Source organism: Truncatella angustata (assembly GCF_020726525.1).
Source record: "Truncatella angustata strain MPI-SDFR-AT-0073 chromosome Unknown BKA67scaffold_8, whole genome shotgun sequence".
NCBI classification, from domain to species: Eukaryota; Fungi; Ascomycota; class Sordariomycetes; order Amphisphaeriales; family Sporocadaceae; genus Truncatella; species Truncatella angustata.
The window spans coordinates 755,855-776,208 of record NW_025763388.1 but is presented as its reverse complement, the minus strand read 5'-3'; the positions used below and the strand labels follow the sequence as shown (position 1 = coordinate 776,208).

Below are 20,354 nucleotides of genomic sequence, written 5' to 3'. Positions count from 1 at the left end.
TCTATGGAACTAGGGAGACTGGTTATATGTACCATGCCTCGTACAAAGAAGCATTAAGTAATCGTTTTTTGCATTTGGTATAGCAGCCCACTCAATACCTCTCTGAATCCCATCTAATCGGCGATATGCCGTCAGATGGGTAAGTAAGTTGGCCAATTCAACATCTCCAAATAGGCATCACAGGATAAGATGCATACCAGATTTTATCATGCTGTAGTCACGCATTTACGGCAAAGATGATCAAGTATTTCGTTCAATTGTCGCCTTGGTAGGAAGTCCGGTCGAAGCAGGCCTCAGAAAACAAATATAAAATAAACTAAAGTTCGTTATCAAGATGAGTTGCGAGCCTAAAGTCAGAGCAGGATGCAACATCAAGCAGTTTGACGCTATCACCAAAAAGTTTGGAGGACAGTCACTATTTTCCTCACGAATCCACCAGACAATAATCAAGACAGGGCATTCAGACGACCAGTAAAATATGAACCATTTTTCTAAAAAGAAATAAAAATAAAAAAAATAAAAAGCCGCTATGCTTTACATCGAGTCTCGAATAAAATTGAGAAACAAGAAGACAAAGGTCGGTTCTATGAAGCACTGACCACTTACACATGGATGCAAAACAATTGATGTAGTCTATTTAAGTAGGAATATAAACGTGTATCAGGTTTTAAAGTGGCATTTTCACGCGTAAAGTTACGTACAACTAGTAGGATATAACCATGTGAGTGTTATAATCAAATTGGAAGGACAGTATAGATGATCTGAATGGGAGTCTATAACTACCATACGTATACTGGTCGGGACTGTTTTTTTTTATTTACCGTTGTACTATTGACCGCTTGTTCATTGTCTCGGTCACAATAGAGCCTACGGTATTGGCTTGAAAAGTCCAACGAATGCGGAAGTGGTACTCTAAGACACAAAGGCCACGCAATGAGGTAGACATTTCCGGGTACTAAGGAATTGCAAATACTCCCTGTTCGTTTTGACGTGCTCTGAAGAACTTTCTTTTGATTTAGTGAAATTTATCATATTTACATTCATTCTGTTCTCCTAGTATCAGCTGGCAAGAAAGTGCCAGCACACGAGCGCAGATATATCAAAATGGCCTTACCATCGGGGCTGAAGCGAATCGAAATTCCTGCGTATCCCCACGTTTTGTATCACGATATACCGACAACAGGTGGACGGCTCCCTTTCTTCGACAATCCTGAAGGCAAGTTGTACCACCCTGTGGCGGCCGATGCAAAGCCACCGACTGCGGCGGAAGTGGTGAACACGTTCGATTACAATGCCCCTCTCATGCCAGTGCCGCATATACCTGCGAATTCCTGTTATCGTAATGCCACACTAGCAGCCCTCTTCAACCTTGCCCCATTTGTCAACTTTCTGGAGAACCATGATCTCCCCCGAGTATTCGTTGAGTTGCGGGAACTATCTGAATCCTTTCGTAATATCCATAGGGACGACCACTTTCCTAGGATGACACTTTATTTCCAAAGAATTGCCACTTTCTGGAACCGTATTGGCACGTTACCCGATGGAAATGACGGACCGTGGCACACTCGTATGAAAGTTCGAGGCCATAGAGTCGATACGACAGACAAGAAAGCGCAGCAAGTGACGAAGGAATATTCGACAGAAGACTGTAACGAACTCGTCATGTGGGTTTTTGAATACTTATCAGAAAAGATGCATGAAAGTGATAGACAGCTTCAGTAGGTTCTCGACTCAATCTAAACGCTCTATCCAAGTTTATCAACTGACAACATATTGAAACAGGCGTAACCTCGTAACAAGATTTTGGAGGTTATTTCAATACAAAATGGTTAGCAGACAATTAATGGACTGCTGTGCCGCGGGCAGAAAAAACAAGCAAAGGGTCAACGAGTTCGCGACACTAGAAGGCACCATTCTCGAAGTTAGCGTCGTAAACATGAATAGTACCTTGGTACCATTGAGCACCGCAATTTCACAGAGAATGTACGACGGTGGTCCCAGCCGACAATACCCCTGTGTGCATTGTGGCGTTGTCAAACAGCGAGCGCGATTTTACAAGATGGTGTACCTGCCCGAAGTCTTGATGGTTGGGGTCAACTACACAGAAGGTCTTCGCACCAACTTACGCAATAGGGCCAATTTTCCAGAGTATCTAGACATGAGTCAGTTTCGGGACGACCCTGATGGGGACGACCTGAGCGCACCGCCAGGTAAGGCGGATTGTTTATACAGGCTTGAGGCTGTGATTGGATTCCCAATGCAGCTTCCCGACCAGAGTGGCCATTATGTATCCTGGGTTCGCCGTAGAGATAACCAGTGGACCCTTTTGGACGACGTTGGGGGCCCCTCGGGCGAGGGACTGGCCATCAATCAGAGTTGGTCCGCTATGAATCGACATGGAAATTTCCGAGCCAGGCTCCTGATGTATGTCAGAAACCGCGACGTTGACCTCAACACGCTCGACGCCAGGGGGCTTCAGATAGTCAGTGTTCCGCCTCAAGTTACGACGGGTAGCATTCCAACGAGAGGTGCGCGGTCTCCTGTTCCGCCCACTAATAGGGATGCAAAGCAAACACCATCAGCTTCTCGAATTCCTCCTACACCACCCCTTTCGATATCGAGATCTCCAAGTGTACAGCCACCTGTCAAGCCACCATCCCCTTTGATTTCTCCAACGGTGCAGTCTTCTGTTCAGCTAGTCCGTCATTCTAGTGGATTTGCAACACAGAACGCTCCTTTCGGCAGCCTTGAAGCACAGCTGCCCACTTTCGGCGTTTCTGGAACGCGGAATCCCCCTTTCGGAGGGTTTGGAACACAAAACCCTGCCATCGGTAATCCTGGAGCACGGAACCCTTTTCACGGCGGCTTTGGGACACAACCCACCTCTGGCGATTATGGAGCACAGCCATCGCCTGCTCTTCCACCGGCGCCAGCAGAGCGTGGAGTGCAGAGCTACATCCGCCCACATGCCTTGGAGCACGACACAACGGTGTGGGCAATGAGGGAAGAGTCCAAGTGGCTGCTTGTCGAGCGCAAGCAGAGGCAAGCTGCAGCCAGAGCCATCGCGCGAGGAAAAGCCACGGAGAGAGCGCAGAGAAACGGTACCGTGACAGCTGCGGCAAGGAAGACCACGAAGGCCAATGAATTGGGTACCACTGGTCCTCAGAGAACTACAACCTCCAATAATGGAGGTAAAACTAAGACTAATAGCACCGTTGATGTGAGTCGTGGCAAGGGTGGTTCTTCCGTTACCCGGAATGCAGGAACGACAAGAGTTGCAAAAGCTACTGTTCAGGCGGCTGCGAAGGCTTCAAAGGATGCAAAGAATGCTCAGCTTGTTGGAAAGTATCGAGCAGAGACGCAAGCCAAGGTGAACAAAGTACAGAACATTGTAGAGAAGAGCAGAAGATGGCAGGCTTTGCATCCAGATATGTCGCAGCAGGCACAGGCCTATGCCGAGTCGAGTCGTCTCTCCATCAGTAAAGGTTCGGGGTCACTTATCAAGAATTCACATGAGAGATCAGGATCCAGATCGAGCGCCTCACCTCGGCCTCCTATCAGAGGTAGTGGGATAGGTGCTGCCGTCTTAAGGGGACCGGTATGGTTAGTCCTCGTGGGCAATACGGGCCATGTCGGTCCCCTTGTTACTTATCGTAAAGATCCCACTCCTACGGGATCCCCTCGTTCGCCTTCACCGCCTAGGGCGCCGTGCTCCATCCATACGGATCCACACGATCCACGAATTCGAAAAGCTGCGCATTGGACTAAGGATAGGTTCGTGCGTGAGTTCAAGTTAGAGGGTATCACCGCACCGAGGGGCAATAAGCCAGCTAAATCATTCTGGCTCGCCAAATTCAAGAAGCACTTCGTCCAGAAGAACCGGGACTACAGCATCTACACCATCGAGAGGCTCAGGGATGCCGCAAGGGAGTGGCAGCTGGAGGCCAGGCCCAGGGCTGGGCACAGGCTGCTTGATCACAAGGCTTACCGGAATAGGCTGAAAAGGGCTGACCGGAACCGTCTCCATGAGTACTCGCAGCACGGTGGACCTGTGTCTGATGACATGCATTATCCGCTGCCTGATGCAGACAGTGATACTGCCTCACCCTCACCGCCGGTAACTGAAAATAGACGGAAATGGTTTTATGATACCGACTCTGACGACGGCTTACCCCCTCCCCGCGGAAGTTCTCATGCTGGCAAAAAGTCGAAAAATCAGCAATCACGAAGTAATGACGAACTAGAGGATGACGCACAAGATGAGAATGGACAAGATGAGTATACACAGGATGACGAGACAGAAGATGAGAACACAAAAGGTGACGGAATAGAGGATGAGACCACACAAGATGAGGAGAAGTAAGTGAAGGAGGTAAACAATGAGGAGCAAGATGAAGATTAAAATGAAGGAGAGAAAGAGGAAGTGAAGGAAGTGAAGTAAGTGGAGGAAGTGGACGTGAAGGAGGTGAAAGATGAAAAGGAAAATGAAGATGAAGAGTAGGAGTAGAAGAACACTAGCTCCCCCAAGACCCAAGAATAGCCTTCGAAGATGCATTAAACCTCATACAGGTTTGGAAGTAAGTTGCTGATACCGCATCGTCATGAGATAACGTACCCACCACCAGTCACTGATCTGAATAGTGTTGGAACAAGTCCTAGCATGTTTGTCGTCGGCAGTAGTCAGAATTTTATCTTCAGAATTTTATCTTTTTGTATTAGCACGAATCTAAATTTATGATGCACATCCGGCTGCAGTAAGACATTTTATGCAATTATCGCTCCTATATGTACAAGTTGTGGATATGGGGTATATGATGTCCCCGGTTAATCCATCCATCGCCCTAACGCCTATCCAGTCTTATGCAAAGGCCCGCATGTCCAAGTCCATTCTGTCAAGACGCTACTTATCTCCTTCATCTGGACACGTCAATTTAGACACCTCCTTTGATTTAATGTTTGTTTCGTTGTCCTCATTCATGGAGCTTTGGCTAGCGAACGAGTCCTGCCATATATACCATAAAGCAAGCGACTGTAGCACACCGTGTTGCTAGCAAGACTCGTATGACCTCAGGTTCTGTTCCAACCATAATAATGTGGTTCTCCATGAACTCCGAGCCATTCCTTGAGCTTGACCTATGGGAGCTTTTTGTGGAACGAGATAAGCCACATGAGAGCAAATGCACCTGTGAACCAGTAGGACGAAGTCTGGAACAACTTGACTGTACTAGGAGCACCTTGGTTCCGGAGAAGCTGGGCAACCACATAGAAGTAGACGGGGGCGCGAAGCCAGCTGAAAACTGTTGACCGGATGCCCTCATCCACTAAACGAGCTTTCAAGGTACCCATACAAGGGTAGTACAGGCCGATAAGAAGCCCGTAAGCGCAAGATAGCCAGAAGGTGCTTCGTTCATTCTTGGCGCGTGCGAGTTGGTAGGAGACGAAGTTGGCACCAGCAAGGATCAGAGACATCAGACGCACAAATCGAATCTTCCTTCTGACTCCAATGATATTGAAACTTAGAGCACCAACCAGAGCGGAGGTCATGATGCAAGCGAAGATGTATGTCGTTGGCAACTCGGTCTTGGTCTTGTGAACCGATTTTAGGAGAGGAAGTGCGGCGAAGGCGAACAAGAATGCCGAGCCCTCGAAAACGGTCGATGAGAGAGTCAGAGCCCAGATATACGGGCGTCTGTAGAAGTCAGATAGAGCGGGCGTGTTGTTCTTCATCTCCAAGTCATCGGTGGTTACGGCGCCGTATGCCTCTCGCTTTAGCAATGTTAGAAACTTAGTCACGGTAGAGTTGGTATTATCTTACCATCTTTGACCACACAGCTTGCATCGCCTGCCACATCACGAGCCAGCTGACAACGAACGGTGCCTTATTGTATCCCGTCGCCCATATCAGGCGATCTCCTAAAACTCCGCAAAGTACGGCAGCAAAGCTGTTGATGACACCCAGAGTTCCGAAAGTGCGGTAGAGATCGCAACCTTGAGTCAGTAGCTTGCGGGTGAAGAAGTCACCCACAATCCAGGAGTCGAGAACAGTGAACATGATAGCCTGTGCAATGCCACCCAAGAAACGCCCGGCAAATAGAGCAGGAACCTCGGGAATCATGGCCAAACAAGCCGCAGCGCCATATGAGCCCGTGAGTACAACATTTGTAGACTTTCGGCCATATCTGTCAGCGAACAAGCCGACAAAAAGTGAGACAACGCCAGCAGTCACGAAGTTCGTCAAAGTGAGTTGAAAGATGAGTTCCTCCGAGAGGCCATAGTCTTTTCGGTATAGGTTGTTGATAAATATTTCCTTGTGATTATTGTCAACTTTGCGAGCCATAACTGTGTTGATTGTGCGCGATTACCTGTAGCCATGCTGATATAGTTATGAAGAAGTAGACCTTGTAGATAGTTTTCTGAGGGTGTTTCTTAGAAAATGGAGGGATCTTGGCATCCGGATCAGCTTTTTTGGCTTTTCCAGCCATTGCCCTCAGCATAGTATGTCGAGTAGGCTGGCTGACGAGGAGCACGCCGCTGAGGGCTGCAAGCCCAACAAAGCTGGCCTTGTACGTATCCATAGTGTCGATTCAAACTTCGGTCTTGAAAGTTCTCCGGACTGAAGCCTGTCTATAGGATGAGCTTGAGGATAGAATTGCGCCATTCCACGGGTTTTATGAGTTTTGTGCTCCGAACCGACTGATTATAGAGATTGCGCTTCACATGCGCTGCATCACATGGCATGTTGCCTGACTCTGGAGCACCTGTCATTTACGGCATAAGTGGCCGGTTTGGGTTACGGTTGCATAGCACATGCTGCAATGAGATGTGACCTGGGTGGGACAGGTCGTAATGGCCACGAAGGTTTGCACTTAGCACGACCTCATCGGCCTTTCATGAGCTCGAGTACGATGTTGCAATCCTGGCGCCATGACGATCGAGAGACACGCGTGGCATTCTTGGCATTTTGAGATAAGCATATTAGAGGCTCGCATCGCATCCTAATGAGGAAAGCCCTAACCTAGATGTATTTCCTAGGATCCATCACTCTGCGGCAAAGAGATACCTGACAGATTAGGGAGGTGGGGCCAGCAGCTCTCGTTACTATGTAAAGATCGGGGGTTTCGGTGGTCGGCCAGGCACAGGGCCTATTGGAGGGGGCACGGCTTCTAGAAATTCCAGCAGTTCTAGCAGGTCCCGTAGCGAGCCAAGACCCATGAAACCAGGCCGGCAATCATACGGGGACCGGGATATAGATTGAGGAAGGCTGGTTCCTGGATTCCATGTGCGCCTCATATTTAATCCGTATGTACAGACTACTAGTAGTCCAAGAATGCCCTTCAAAAGGAGGGTCCGTCGAAGGGGAAACGACAAGGTATTAACTCCAGATCCCTGATGGGTCAAAGATTACAGACTGACAGACCAATGTTTTCCGTAGGCTTAGCCTAACCTAAGGTCAGCTCAATGTACGCCGCACTTTGTCTTCGCATCATCGGACGATCTACAATCTGAAAGGTGATCATTGACCGAGTGCAAGCAATCCTCGTTAAACAAAACATGGATCCCTTTGAAACCTGTTGAATGATGCGGCCACTAACGGGGGAAGTTGTGCGACAACATAAGCCGGGCAAAGGAAACACTTTGCTTGTTTGTTTTTTTGTTGTACTTGGTAAGATGTTCCTGGTGTTCGTACCCCAGACTTTCCATTTCCACGTGCCTGAAACTGCTCGTTGCCGAGACGGTACGTGGGGGAGCCGCTTGGAGATAGATAAGCCAATCAAAGCTCCAAAGAATTATGTTTTACCGCGACTGCACCGAAGCTCAACAGGACATGGCTGCTGCTCAGCGCTGTGAGAGTTCGTGAACAATTAACTGGAGGGAACCAGTTGGCTCCGAGCTGTTCGTATCGAAGACCTGTGCACTCTGGCCGCGATACCTTGACTCGTCTTTACCATGTACTGGGCTACATTACATGTGGATACGCAGCCAATAGGGAGTTATCGTGAAAGGACTCTCGGTGGTCATTGGAGCGTCTATTCACAGCTCTGGTTGAACTTAGTGTTGTGGAGAAGGTCGACTGTGCTAACAACAGGTTAAGCAATTCTTCTTAACCTCAAGACATTACGTACTGTACTGTATGTCAAGTAGTTTCTCACCGTAGCCCAACTCACCGTAGCCCAATTGGATTGATCAGAACCTGTTCCTGTGGTTGTGATATCCTTCTCACGTAACGCTTCTGCAACTAACCTATGAATCACATCCTATTGACAGCTGAACCGAGGCGCACACACACCTTCAATCCCAGTCAGCGAAGGCGTTGAGTTGAGTAAGTCCCTGTTCCCAGTGGCTTCGGCAAGCATCAAATTTAAAATCAAAGTGCGTACATATCGGATTGGAATCGAAACGCCTTTCTGCCATATTGTTCACCTCCAGCAGCGTGTCTACCGATCTTGGACGTGCGAGGTTTTCCTCCTTTTCGACGAGGCATTCGTATCTTCCTCACTGGCGACGCGACTGCTTTGGTTTCGTCCTCGTCCTCGCCCTCGCCATCGCCCTCGCCCTCGCCCTCGCCCTCCACCTGCGCTGTCATCCCGCTGCCTGCTCATTAAACCGCTTTGAGCAAGGAAGCAAGCATGGCCAAAGGAGACAGTGACACCTCAGCTCATGCAGGCCAATCAAACCGTCCACAGCTGCACCCGAGACGTAGCACCGAGCCCTACAGTACCCATGCGAATGAGAGCGACTCACAGGTGAGCGACACTGCGTCGCAAGGTACTGCTCATCAACGCCCCAAGCACCAGAAACACGTTGTCGGCCACGGACGTTTAAGCTCGCGCGTCCCTTCCTCCAAGGCATTGCAGAAATCCCAGCAAGTAACCTCCAATGCAAAGCTCAATACCAATAAACACCACCGCCGACAGCTTTCTTACTCTCCGAGCACCGCTCTCAACAACGCCCTTACTGCTGACCAAGCCGAGCGTCCTCCCATGCTCTCGTCAGCTCACCGTCGCACCACCTCGGACGTGAGGCTGTCGCGCGACGCTTCCGCATCTAATCTTAAGAAGAATACATCGCATACGAGTTTGAAGCACAACAAGTCGCATGTCGAGGTAGCCAAGAAGTCAAAATCCGCCGCCAATATCAAGCGCTCCTCATCCCACAAAGAAGTCAATAAGCTCAAAGCCACAAATAAAACATCGGTTCACTTTGATCTCGGCAATGACGGCCAGGACGATGAGTGGGTAGATGCAAGTGCCTCTGCCTCTCCGTATCTGTCACGCCGGGGATCCGTCATCAGCAGTGGCCAAGGTTCAGCAAAGCAGGAAGCAGAAGAAGAAGACGGAGATTCGCCGTCACAAACACCACCCAAACCGCCAACACAATCACAAACAAAGCAAACATCAAAAGAGACGCCTGAACGCGAGAGGGTCCAGCACAAGGAATATTTAACTTCACGTTTGCTACAGAGGACCCCATCCCACGGCGCACCACCCAAGATGTCCTCCGAGACAGTCCAAGTCCACCCACGCTCCATTTCGCCGGATTCGGCAGTCAGTCGCGTATCTTCTACACTTTATGATTCACCAAAACCAGCAGCGATAGCAAACCCTATCCGAGTTGACAAAGTCGGCACTCCAGGCGACGAGCTCACTTCAAGATTTGTGAGCGGACCTGGCTCAGGAGTGAATCCAGCTACCGGCTCTTTCTTTTCGCCGACTCGAGCGCACACACGTGTGAAGCGACCGCAGTCCCTCGGCAATCTACACCAAGACCATCGCTCCTCAGCAACAGACGATGCCGAAGAAGATGATACAAGCGCACTGGCGCCGAGGACGGGGAGATCTTCGTCGCAATATAAAGCCCCCCCAGCCGATAAGTCACGTACGCAGCAGAAATTGAATCTTCAACGTGCCAGCTCTACTATTGAGCCAGTCCCAGCTGGAGGTGGCGGAGTTGGTGCTGTTGGTGCCAGTCCTTTGCTGGGCGGTGCTGCTTATGACAATCGTGATCCTCGCATTGGAAAGCTCATCGAGCGAACTGGACAAGAGTATCTCGTTGTACGACGTTATCAAAATCCTATCGCAAGATCGATTTCACGATTGCAGCAGCTTCCTGGTGCCAACAAGACGCAGCATATTCCGAAACAAAACGGCGTAAATGGTCTTACACATGGCAAGAAGCCGTCTGAAACAGGAGGCAATAGATATGGGCTCGGTTCAAGCGTGGGAGAAGCACACAGATCACAACCGGCAACACCTAAGCAGCATAACTCGATTAAGACTAACGGTGCAAACTCGAGCTATGAGACTGAAGGCAACACCCCTCATTTAAGCGGGGGAGGCTACGTAGAAGGTGACGATGATGGAGTTGCAGCACTGCTCAGAAACCTCTGGGACAAGAATCTGGATCTTTCAGCAAGTCAAGACTAGGAGGAATATGACTTTGTCGAGAACCACATGCGCGAAGAGGCTGAGCAGGAGCAGGAGCAACGACTTTTGGAGAGACTACTTGCTCCTTCCCAGGAACAGGAGCCGCATGCGTAAAGCACGGGCGACACGGCTAAATCCAACACCAGAGGCCATCATAATGTATCACTAGATCATCAAAAACCAGACACGTGACTGGTCTGGGTCGAGGTGTTGGTTTACAAAACCTGATACTTCGGCGATGCTCAAAAACACAGATTCTAATGTATAAACCAAAGTCACAACTAGGAGGCGGAAGGTTCACATCACACTTGCCACCTGAAGAGCAGACCTTACCTGGCTGCGGACAGGTACAACACAGCTGCATACGTACGAGCGCTGTAAGATTTGAGAACACTAAGCGCAAAGAACGATGGATGCATAATTTTAGTCTAATATGATTTGTTTCGTCTACGTACCGAGTTGGCAACCCAAACCCTGCTTTATTCCTGGATTTTCAGCCGTGTTGAGAATAAGCCGATGTACTGAAGGCTCACATTGTCTAGCTGGTCATTGAGGTAGCGCAACCAGACTCGCAGCACGCTCGCCTTGGGGGTACTCTACCTTATATACCTCCTTTTTGATATGTTTCATCTTTCGTACTTTCGTCTTCTTGGCGGAAAAGAAAAGACAACGGCAAAAATGCTACAAGCATGTTCATGATATGCATGTTGGTCGCTGGAAGTGACAAGTGACCTACCTGCTTAGGCAAGACTTGCCATTGCACTGCAATTCTCGTATGAAGTCTCTGCATAACAATACAAAAGCACACAATCTAGCAATCTAATAGGCTTGAGCTTGGTTCTCGCAATATCGACAATGGTCCTGTATCAGCCAATTTCATTGGGCCGCTTGATATCTACCAAGCCTGCTTCAATGATCCTACCATACTGTCAGCATGTTCATTCTCAGAAAAGGCCAAAGATACAATATACAGGCTTTTCATTGGATGATCGGTGACCGTGTGGCGTCAAAAAATACAGTGGATGGAGAACGAGCATGTGGATGTGGTCTCTACCAGACTATCGGGACCACTAGCTCATGTCAGTCTACCTACATGGGCCACATGTTCGTTGTTCACATTTCGAAGGATTTGACAAAAGGACGAAATGAAGCATTGTCATTCGACGGCTTGATGTTGTGTGGCAACTTGGACGACGCACTCCACTGTCCCCTGAGGCAAGCCAGACTATAGGACAGTGTCAACGGACATATTCCTACTGATATTTTCTCGTGCTACTATACCGCTATCACTATAGACCGGTCGGGACTTAACAATAGCTAGAACATAATAGTAGCAAATAGTGAAGGCCAAGTTGAATGTGTCCTTTTCGTACTGAGAAAACTTGGCATTCCTCTAGGACATTACGTTGTTGCGTGTGAAAAATCAATTCTTCCAGACTGGCAACATCACGATATCGTGGTTCAACGAAGCACATCACTTCCTTGTTGGTTTGCAGAACCTCTCGAACATTCTGAATTTACTCTTCTCAGGACCAGTGTTCCGTTTATGATGTACATGGTTATTATGACTTAAAAATGGCCTTGCCTATGTAGATCAAGGCCGCGACGTAAGATATCTTCACATGACCCGAACTCAAGCCTCCTATCATGGCTGTCAATCCCATGCTGTATCTGAATGTTGTGACAGCATGCTATATCATAGTCCAGCAAACGAAAAGAAGCAGACCAAACGCAAGGGCAAAAGATGTGCCGTGAAGGTCGGCTTTTATATGGCCGTATTGTCGTTCTTTTCTCAATCGTACTTTGGTAATTCTGTCGTTCTTTTCTCAACCGTACTTTTGTAATTCTGTCGTACTTTCTCAACCGTACTTTTGTAATTCGAACAAAGATACCATACTAAAAGCTCTCATTCGCTGGCCCATTCGAATTCTTTGTCAGGAAAATATATCGTGCAGGTACGATACAGCAACAGGGAATATTTATAGAAGGACGTTTCTTATCTCGAATCTGATTGGCTAAGGTGGACAAGCGCATGTCTCGCATCCAACCTGCTGCATTAGAACGTGGAGACTTCACAACAGGCATATCAGAAGTACGCTTCGATTTCTCTGCGGAATAATGCTTGTGTCATTGACGTCTGTTGTTTGTATAATGAAACATGGCCGTTAAGATGTATAATGCTGCAATATGTCCACTGCTCTCCGCAGCGGCTCTTAGGCGGCGATCCTCATTTGCTTTTTAAGATTAACCACCCGGTATGGACGACTATAAATCGAACAAAGCGCCCAATGCGATGCGTTATAGGCGGGCCGATGGGAGCTTCATCACACGTCAAGAATCATTAGAAAATGTCATTCTTTCGGGCCTAGCCACCTCTCACACTGAAGCGGTAGTTCGGCACCAGTCCGAAGCCCGATACAACGTTCACTACAATACCAATGTCCAGAGACTGCAGTACCCAACCGACGACCAAGTAAAGGCCCGTTTGTGAGGGAGGAAGGGAGGCACAGGGCGATCAAACCCGATTTGCCAGAGCCCATGCTTCGGAACCGGAGCTGCCCATGTGAGTGCATCCGTAACAGGTTGTCTTCACTCGCTAAATGTTTGTCCCAGGTGCCAGAACCTGCACAATCACAAAAGCCCCAATTGCCCTCTTATGGTTGGTGAGCAAATTGATCGGAGAATGACGTTGCCCCGCTCAACCCCCCTGCGAAAAGGTCAGATATGATCTGATCGCCAGGGCCCCCGGAGGGGTCACTATATTCTATGGGCCACCTCGCTTCACCGCCATCGATTGGACACAGGAAGCCTTCGCTGTATGGTACTTTGTGCTCTCAGGGAGTCGCTCACAAAAACCAACAGCAGCTTCAGTGCCCATGGACATTCTTATACAGATACATGCGCGGGAATTAGTCCGGGTTTATCGTACATGCGGCCATCAATTCTGACATGCAACGTAGTTTTAGCGCGACACGGTCCTCGATCCGAAATGAGGGGACGAGACCATTTCAAACCATGCTGCGACGACTGGCCAGCAAAATTAAGAAGAACTAAAATGCGCATGACGGCTCACACAGTCAGTATTATTTGGCTACAGCCTGGTTGCAACAAAGTAGGCGTGGCGAAAACACCATGACTGCCATCAAGTGGCATACACCAAACTCCCATTCAACAAGCGCTAGCCTGAGTGCCCCCAGGCTGCGACCTATCGGAACACTATCTATCATGCACGTTGTAATGTCTCTTCCTGCATGGAACTTTCAGGGTAAAACGAGAAAAATTCAGAGAAGTTCCTTTGCGAAGCAGAGAGGGCAAAGAGGCTTTTAAGGAGTACTTTGGATGGACTTTTCCCATGATGTCAGTGGGGACTTCATTTATGCACGGGACGTTGGAGCAAGTCCTCCATCTCGTTCTTGATCGAGAGTGGTCCAAGGCAACCAGGAATCTTGACTAATGGCGAGCGAGATTGCGGCCCGAGGACGTCCCTTACCTCCTCGGAAGGATTGTCAGGCGTGGCAGTAATTCGCGCGCACAGCTGCAGATGTAGCTTCTGGTCACATAAGAATCGTGGGGTGCCCTTTCAAGCCCAAGTTCATCCTGATGTCTGCTTCCACGAAACATGAGGTCCTCGACTCACACATCATTTGTTTGTGGTGATGTACAACCAGATGAGATAGTCCTCCTGAGAATGTATAACTAGAGGGAAATTAGGTCGTTGAGACTTGACTCAACAATCAAACGTTGCTATTTATTTTTTATTTTTTTCCTTTAGGTTGAAATAACGCCGACGACTGTCACTAAACAAGGTCTCTTCATGCAGGGTAATAGTACCCTGTTTTAGTCAACATGCGACGAGACCAGAGCTGTGCATAAAAGCCCAAAACCACAAAGAGGCATGAGCTGTCCATCTTTCCCCAGAAAAGAACTCAATCCATCTGCCGACTAAGCGTTGAGAAAATGCTTGGTTCTCTGGACCTATAGTAAACTTTGTTTTGTATGATCTTGGTGCTACTGCCTACCTAGAGATTGCATTGCTCTATAGTCCCCAAGATGTTTCTAACTCCTTCTGATAGAAAATCTTGTTTTACTCTGATGGTAGTTTATTTTCATTACTCTAGAAATAGGAGTTAGCATTGGCTAGCATGACCGACAAACAGCAAGAGCTGAACCAATAAGCCGATTCGCCGTCAAGACCACTTTGACGCTGAGCAGCGAGTCAATTGTAGGACTATCACTACCAGCAGAGTTGCTTAATATGTTTGATATGCTTAACTCTGGTCTCCCAAGCTATTAATACAAAACATTTACGAAGTTACGCCACCTCGCGCGTTCATTGATATCACTACCATTGGCCATCTTATTCCGTATTGTATTGTTGGATTTTCCTTAAAAATTCATTTTCCAAAAATAAATGAAGAAGGGAAAGATTTCATATTAAATCTAGTGGTTTCTAAGGTCATTACCATATAGAATATCACCCACTAAGAGTTTGTCATATCTTCGGTGAACTTTCGTATGGGCCATTTGCTCTCCGCACCATGCCCTCTCGACGTTGCCAATTGGTGACTTAATAAAGGCGCTCCAAAATTAGCTTTTGGTCGCATTCAATTAGTAACACTGGCCCAGTTCTAAAGTCTTACGCCAAGAAACGCGGCGACCTCTCTCCTGATTTCCCGGGTATACTCCAGCGCTGATCGTCAACTCTATTATTATACACCAGTCTATTGGGTTATCGACCAGCCTGAAGAAGTCTACACTGCAAAGCGGGCCGGCGTAAAAAGCTTCTTTTGCAGCCAGCCTTGTTTAAATGTCGATCAGGTCGGTGAGTACAGAAAGTGCATCACTGGCACCGGGCAATAATGAATTTCTCACCGCGGCGAGTAAGACTTGAAATAGTTGTTGGGGGCGATCTGCAATGTTGTGCAACTCGTTCATATTGCCTTTCGTTGGCATCTCGGAAAGGCTGTGGCCTGTGATGATGAATGAATGTCCAAGCTCTATGATTGAGGCCCGCCCTAAGGCTCGTTGTGGTCAACCAGATCTGACATGCTTGGTTGGAAAACGACGGGCTGTCACGCAACTCTGGGTTTCTATTTGAACGGCTGATAAACATCGACTGTCTCTTGCACCTTCTCTTTCCTCTCTAAGAACACTTTGAGATTTTGTCAAAATGGCTACATATTCGATATCACAAATCTACAAGCTGCTCGCCTTCGCAGTTGGCGTTCAATCCCACCTGCATATCAGCTATCCAGGCCGGCGCGGTGATAGCCTCGTGAGAAACGGAACAGTTGCGGAGACGAACGGCCTCTCGATCGGATTAGAGAATGGAACCGACAGCCCGATATTCCCATACGGCATGCAATGGCAATATCCCTGTGGAGGATTGCCAGTTGGTCAGAATCGGACCTCTTGGCCAATGAGCGGTGGCGCTCTGGCCTTCCAGCCTGGACTACAGGCTGGGCATTCCAAAGCCCTGATATACATAAATCTTGGACTAGGCACGACCCCGGCGAACTACAGCCAAGTCATGGTACCCGTTTTCAATATCGACGGACCTACGAATGCCGAATACCAGGACGGGATATGCTTGGCGAATGTACCGCTTCCGGCCGGCGTAACTGTCAGTCCAGGTGATAATGCCACCATTCAGATTGTGGAAGCAGCGAAGCATGGGGCGGCCTTGTACAGTGTGAGTGGTGTTTCGTACTTGACCGAGATGATGAGATGCTGATACGTCGGAACAGTGTGTTGATATCACCTTCGTTGAAACGTCAGAAGGTGCCCCTCTTAGTAGTGATGGCTGTACCAACTCGTCCTCTATAAGTTTTAGTGCAGTTTCCACGGGCGGTGGCTCAAGGTGGGGATGGTATAGTGCCGGACAGATGATCGGACTCGGTCTTGGAGTCGGTCTTCCGCTCCTGATTGTGGTTTCTCTTCTGTCATATTTCTTGTGGAAAGCAAGGAAAGAGCTGAAAGCTAGTGGCGAAAGGGTGGGCTATGATAAGGTTCGTGCATACATCCAGGAGTGATGTCAAATGATGATCATATAACATTGTAGGTACGGTTCCTAAGTAAATCAAGTAGTAGCCATCGAACACTTTTGTTTCACATAAGCGTCCTTCTTCATTCCGATTACTGAAGAAGCCAGGTAGTCAGTTAGTAAGAAAAATAAAAAGAGGTTGATGACTTGGATGAGCATTCAGTGGAATCCGATATGTAGAAACTGAGAAACCGCGCACCACACCGGAATCCTGTCAATTCAGAGAAATACTCACAATGCTGTGTTAATAACAGTAGATTAAATATGTAGAAAGAAGAGAGTAGAAGCAGGAGGTTAAGAACATTGAGGAGTTGAGGGTGTGCTTACACAGTAATTAAAAATAATCAAACCGCTCCCTCCTTACGTAGTCCATAATGACACAAACCTTTCATATGCACAATAGACCAGGTCGAGAAGCAATACCTGGATACTACCGAACACGATTTTGATACCATCGGTATACATGCTAACGTAGACTTCCATGGCAACAGAGACAGGTAATCGGTGGCTTTTTGTACATCAATTACACTAGAGCGGGAATCGACGAAACCGCGCCATGGTCATCATCAAAAGCAGAACATGCTACAATAAATATTGACTTGATTACGAAACCAGCAGAACCCCGTATGTATATCTTACCGTCTGAAATTCCGTGTTGAATGGCCTACGTGAAATCAAATGAGTTCAGTAATGTTAAGGACAAGGTTAACCTCTTAGTTTAAATACTAGGAAAGATTCAATACCTATAGTCTTGCCACAATGGGTTCTTGTCTGCGGTACAACCCTTTACATACGACCATTTATATATAGCCCAATCAAATAAAACGCCAATATAAAAGCATATCGATAGTCGTTGGTGGGCTTTAGGACGGCATGGATAGTGGCTACAACACAAATGCCGATGGGCATGTTACCTGCTTGTTGTAATTATGAAGGAGGCTCGACAATAACAGAGTGAAGACCAGTCTATTTTACAGTCTGTTTCGATTTATCGGAGAAGGCACTCTGCCTGTTCTGTGTTCATGTCAGTGACTTCCGAAAACCGCGGTTTGAAAAGCATTATATCAGTCCTCAAAAGGCGCAGGTAGTTCAGGCAATGTACATTGGTGCTAAACGCTGCAGCTATCATCTTCATTGAGAGTTACAGCGCCCTATTTTAGACCTCAGTGGTAAAAGCAATTGTATCACATTGACAGGCCACCTGCCATATTTAAAGAAACCGATCCATCAAGCAGAATTCACAGGATTTTTCCGTGTTCGCCCAGGAGATAGAGCACACAGCAGAATTATAATTACTAACAACGAAATACCCTAGAATCTCATGATTTGCGGGCGAGAACAGAAATATGCGAAGTAACACAAACGTTGCCACGTTCCATATAGGTTTGGGTCCTTGACGGTGTCATCGGCCACTTCGTTTGTCCATCGTCATCGAAAATAGTCAATATCATGCACTTCAGCAACGCCAAGGAACATGTATAGTTTCCTGCCGTTGTCCGGAATCTTAATGTGTTAATCGGTGGTATAGGGTTCAATTATTTAAGAAAGCTCATGTGGCAGTCCTTGGTCACATCATTGAAACATGTGAGAAGTAGATCGAAGAGGTAACGAAGAACCATATAGAACCTCTGATAATCATGCAAATACCATAGTGATTATCGGCGAAGGATTATGACAATATATTTTTCTTCTTTTATAGACTAATAATGGGTTGAGAGGTTCAATAGGACAATTAGGTGAACAGGGTAGAGTCGAACGGAAAGTAACGATATGAATCCACAGAGTAACGTGTATCAACTGAAACAATATACAGAACAAGGTATGACGGCACAGAAAGTTATGTGGATTACACAGAACATTGGTATAAGAGTGGCGCGCATTAAAACTTCACGGATGTTGTAGCTGATTCTGAATGGCTCTCACTAACATGATACGGAACAACCACCTTAGAACCACTGAAATCGGTAAGTGCTTTAAACAAAGCCTCAGTGGTATAATATGGGATAAGATGGGGCAACATAATTAGAGTAGTTGTTATCAAATATATGCGAATTTTGTGAATTTCTGTATAGAAAGTTTGGCAGACCCCCAGACGGCTCTATCTATGAGCCTAAGTAGTCGTACGTTCGTACTATTAGATGTACTCATATAACTAATGACCGACGCCTCCTTCTTGTATGTAATACGGTGTAAGTTTGTGCGGCATCTGTTTTCTTTGGTTTGTTTCTTGCGATGTTTTCATCAGGGCCTTATGAGCGGTAAGCAACTTCGCTTGAGCAAAGCTTGGCGCAAAAACATCAATGCAGTTGTAGGTATGCATACACCAAAACACGCTCAACGTTGCAATGCAGGTGCGAAACTGCTGTTTCTACAACGTGACGCATTATCTGGTACTTCGTAAAAAAGCCAAGAAGTTGAAATAGGACTGTTTGGCGTCGCGAGCCAGCCCACATATTTGTCCAGGACTTCTGCGCCTCCACAGCACGTAAGATGCGGTTTGACGCATCCTAGGGCATATGGATGAGAGTCGCTCATAAGAACCGCGACCGGAGCGGCCTCAGAGGCAGTTTGTTCTTTAGTATTCGTATCATGACGTAGGGTTTTGTTAATACATGTTCATTCGTGTTACTGATTTCACCATTTTGTAACAACTCGATGGGGAAACATTATTGAGGTTTTACCTTACAAGCATCACATCTGCTTAAAGCATGAAGACCCACTGAAGTGTTCTTGCCACAGAACACTGGAATGAGTAACTTGAATAAGAGACGTTTTCGTATCCTCAACGTGTGCCTCCAGAACCTCATGGTCTCGTACAGGCCGGTGCGGTGGACCAGGTGTGAATGTGTTTTGTTTATTATCTTGGCGTTGCGTCGTATCGTATCGCATTACATGCTGGTATGCACGTTGTCTGCCGACTTGCCTTTTTCTTGAGCCTGAACCATTCCGCCGGTGCCAAGCAGTGGGTGTCCAACAACAGCTCGTTATTTCACCTGCAACCTGAAAGTCTTTTTTTCCTGCAAAATTTAAGCATCATGGGACCAACCGAGAAGGCTGCAAGAACGGCATCGTGTTCGCTAAATAAGGTATGTGGTAGCATGTGCCACCCTCTTGCCCTGGCGCAGACCAAGACAGAATCAGCGCGGGGATCGTGGGGGGTCGCTTACATGGGTTACATTTTCGTCTTGGCCGCTGCACTGGTGGAACGATGCTGGCTCTAGGATAGTCATTATCAAATCGACGCAAATTCAGGCTCAGTAAATGCCAAGATAATGTGTCACGAATGATGTGCTGGATACTGCAATGGGCCTCACCTCATAGTTGCTGTACTTTTGCGTGAAGGATCGGGATATTCTGTCCCGCAACACCTGCGAAGAACCGATCGCGGCGGATAGCATTTGGACCCTGAAATGAGTGAATGGGGCCCATAGTAATATCCATTCCCGACCTGCTGTATTCTGCCAAAACACCAAGGCACCATTACTAATATTGAGGGTCCTGTTCGTGGAGTCGATGACCTCGGGAAGCCATTTGTCGGGCCTGTCGCGACATGCTGCGGCTTCGCGACCGTACTGGAGCTGTGTTTCCGGCGCCCTGGTTGCTGGTGGGCACCTCCAATGCCATCTCCTCCCCACATGGTTAATATTTATAGTGAGTTGCGGTCCAGTATCGGAGAAGAAATGACGGCATTGTCACAATCTCGAAGTCTGTCATGGTGGATATGTTTCACGGGATATCCAGCTCAGGAACCGCTACCCGATGAATGGAGCTGGCCAAAGGAAGCAAAGCATAACCGTCTTCCGATAACCAAAACGTATTTCTCAACGTCAGCGTCTTTCCATATTCCCTGCATGACTCGGCGTGGTTGGTGCCATTACGTTAGAGGT

General features: G+C 47.6%; 5 protein-coding genes across 5 annotated transcripts; 4 read left to right on the top strand and 1 right to left on the bottom strand.

Annotated features, from left to right (window-relative positions):
* Nucleotides 1-1,104: 1,104 nt before the first annotated feature.
* On the top strand, nucleotides 1,105-4,429 carry BKA67DRAFT_649282 (uncharacterized protein; the record flags this gene model as incomplete). Its single annotated transcript, XM_046106010.1, has 2 exons — nucleotides 1,105-1,718; nucleotides 1,783-4,429. The coding sequence occupies 2 exons, from the start codon at nucleotides 1,105-1,107 to the stop codon at nucleotides 4,361-4,363; spliced, it is 3,195 nt and encodes a 1,064-aa protein (XP_045954055.1). The 3' UTR covers nucleotides 4,364-4,429.
* Nucleotides 4,430-5,092: 663 nt separating this feature from the next.
* On the bottom strand, nucleotides 5,093-6,717 carry BKA67DRAFT_390722 (uncharacterized protein). Its single transcript, XM_046096617.1, has 2 exons — nucleotides 5,816-6,717; nucleotides 5,093-5,766 (listed from the first exon to the last, which is right to left on the bottom strand). The coding sequence occupies exons 1-2, from the start codon at nucleotides 6,335-6,337 to the stop codon at nucleotides 5,134-5,136; spliced, it is 1,155 nt and encodes a 384-aa protein (XP_045954054.1). The 5' UTR covers nucleotides 6,338-6,717; the 3' UTR covers nucleotides 5,093-5,133.
* A 1,910-nt stretch (nucleotides 6,718-8,627) lies between these two features.
* On the top strand, nucleotides 8,628-10,424 carry BKA67DRAFT_539398 (uncharacterized protein; the record flags this gene model as incomplete). The annotated part of the gene is made up of 1 exon (XM_046100627.1): nucleotides 8,628-10,424. One exon carries the CDS (start codon nucleotides 8,628-8,630, stop codon nucleotides 10,422-10,424), a length of 1,797 nt encoding a protein of 598 aa, XP_045954053.1.
* Nucleotides 10,425-12,681: 2,257 nt separating this feature from the next.
* Nucleotides 12,682-13,372, top strand: BKA67DRAFT_539397 (uncharacterized protein; the record flags this gene model as incomplete). The annotated part of the gene is made up of 3 exons (XM_046100626.1): nucleotides 12,682-12,897; nucleotides 13,038-13,087; nucleotides 13,165-13,372. 3 exons carry the CDS (start codon nucleotides 12,682-12,684, stop codon nucleotides 13,370-13,372), a joined length of 474 nt encoding a protein of 157 aa, XP_045954052.1.
* A 2,222-nt stretch (nucleotides 13,373-15,594) lies between these two features.
* Nucleotides 15,595-16,456, top strand: BKA67DRAFT_539396 (uncharacterized protein; the record flags this gene model as incomplete). The annotated part of the gene is made up of 2 exons (XM_046100625.1): nucleotides 15,595-16,116; nucleotides 16,172-16,456. 2 exons carry the CDS (start codon nucleotides 15,595-15,597, stop codon nucleotides 16,454-16,456), a joined length of 807 nt encoding a protein of 268 aa, XP_045954051.1.
* Between the last annotated feature and the right edge of the window lie 3,898 nt (nucleotides 16,457-20,354).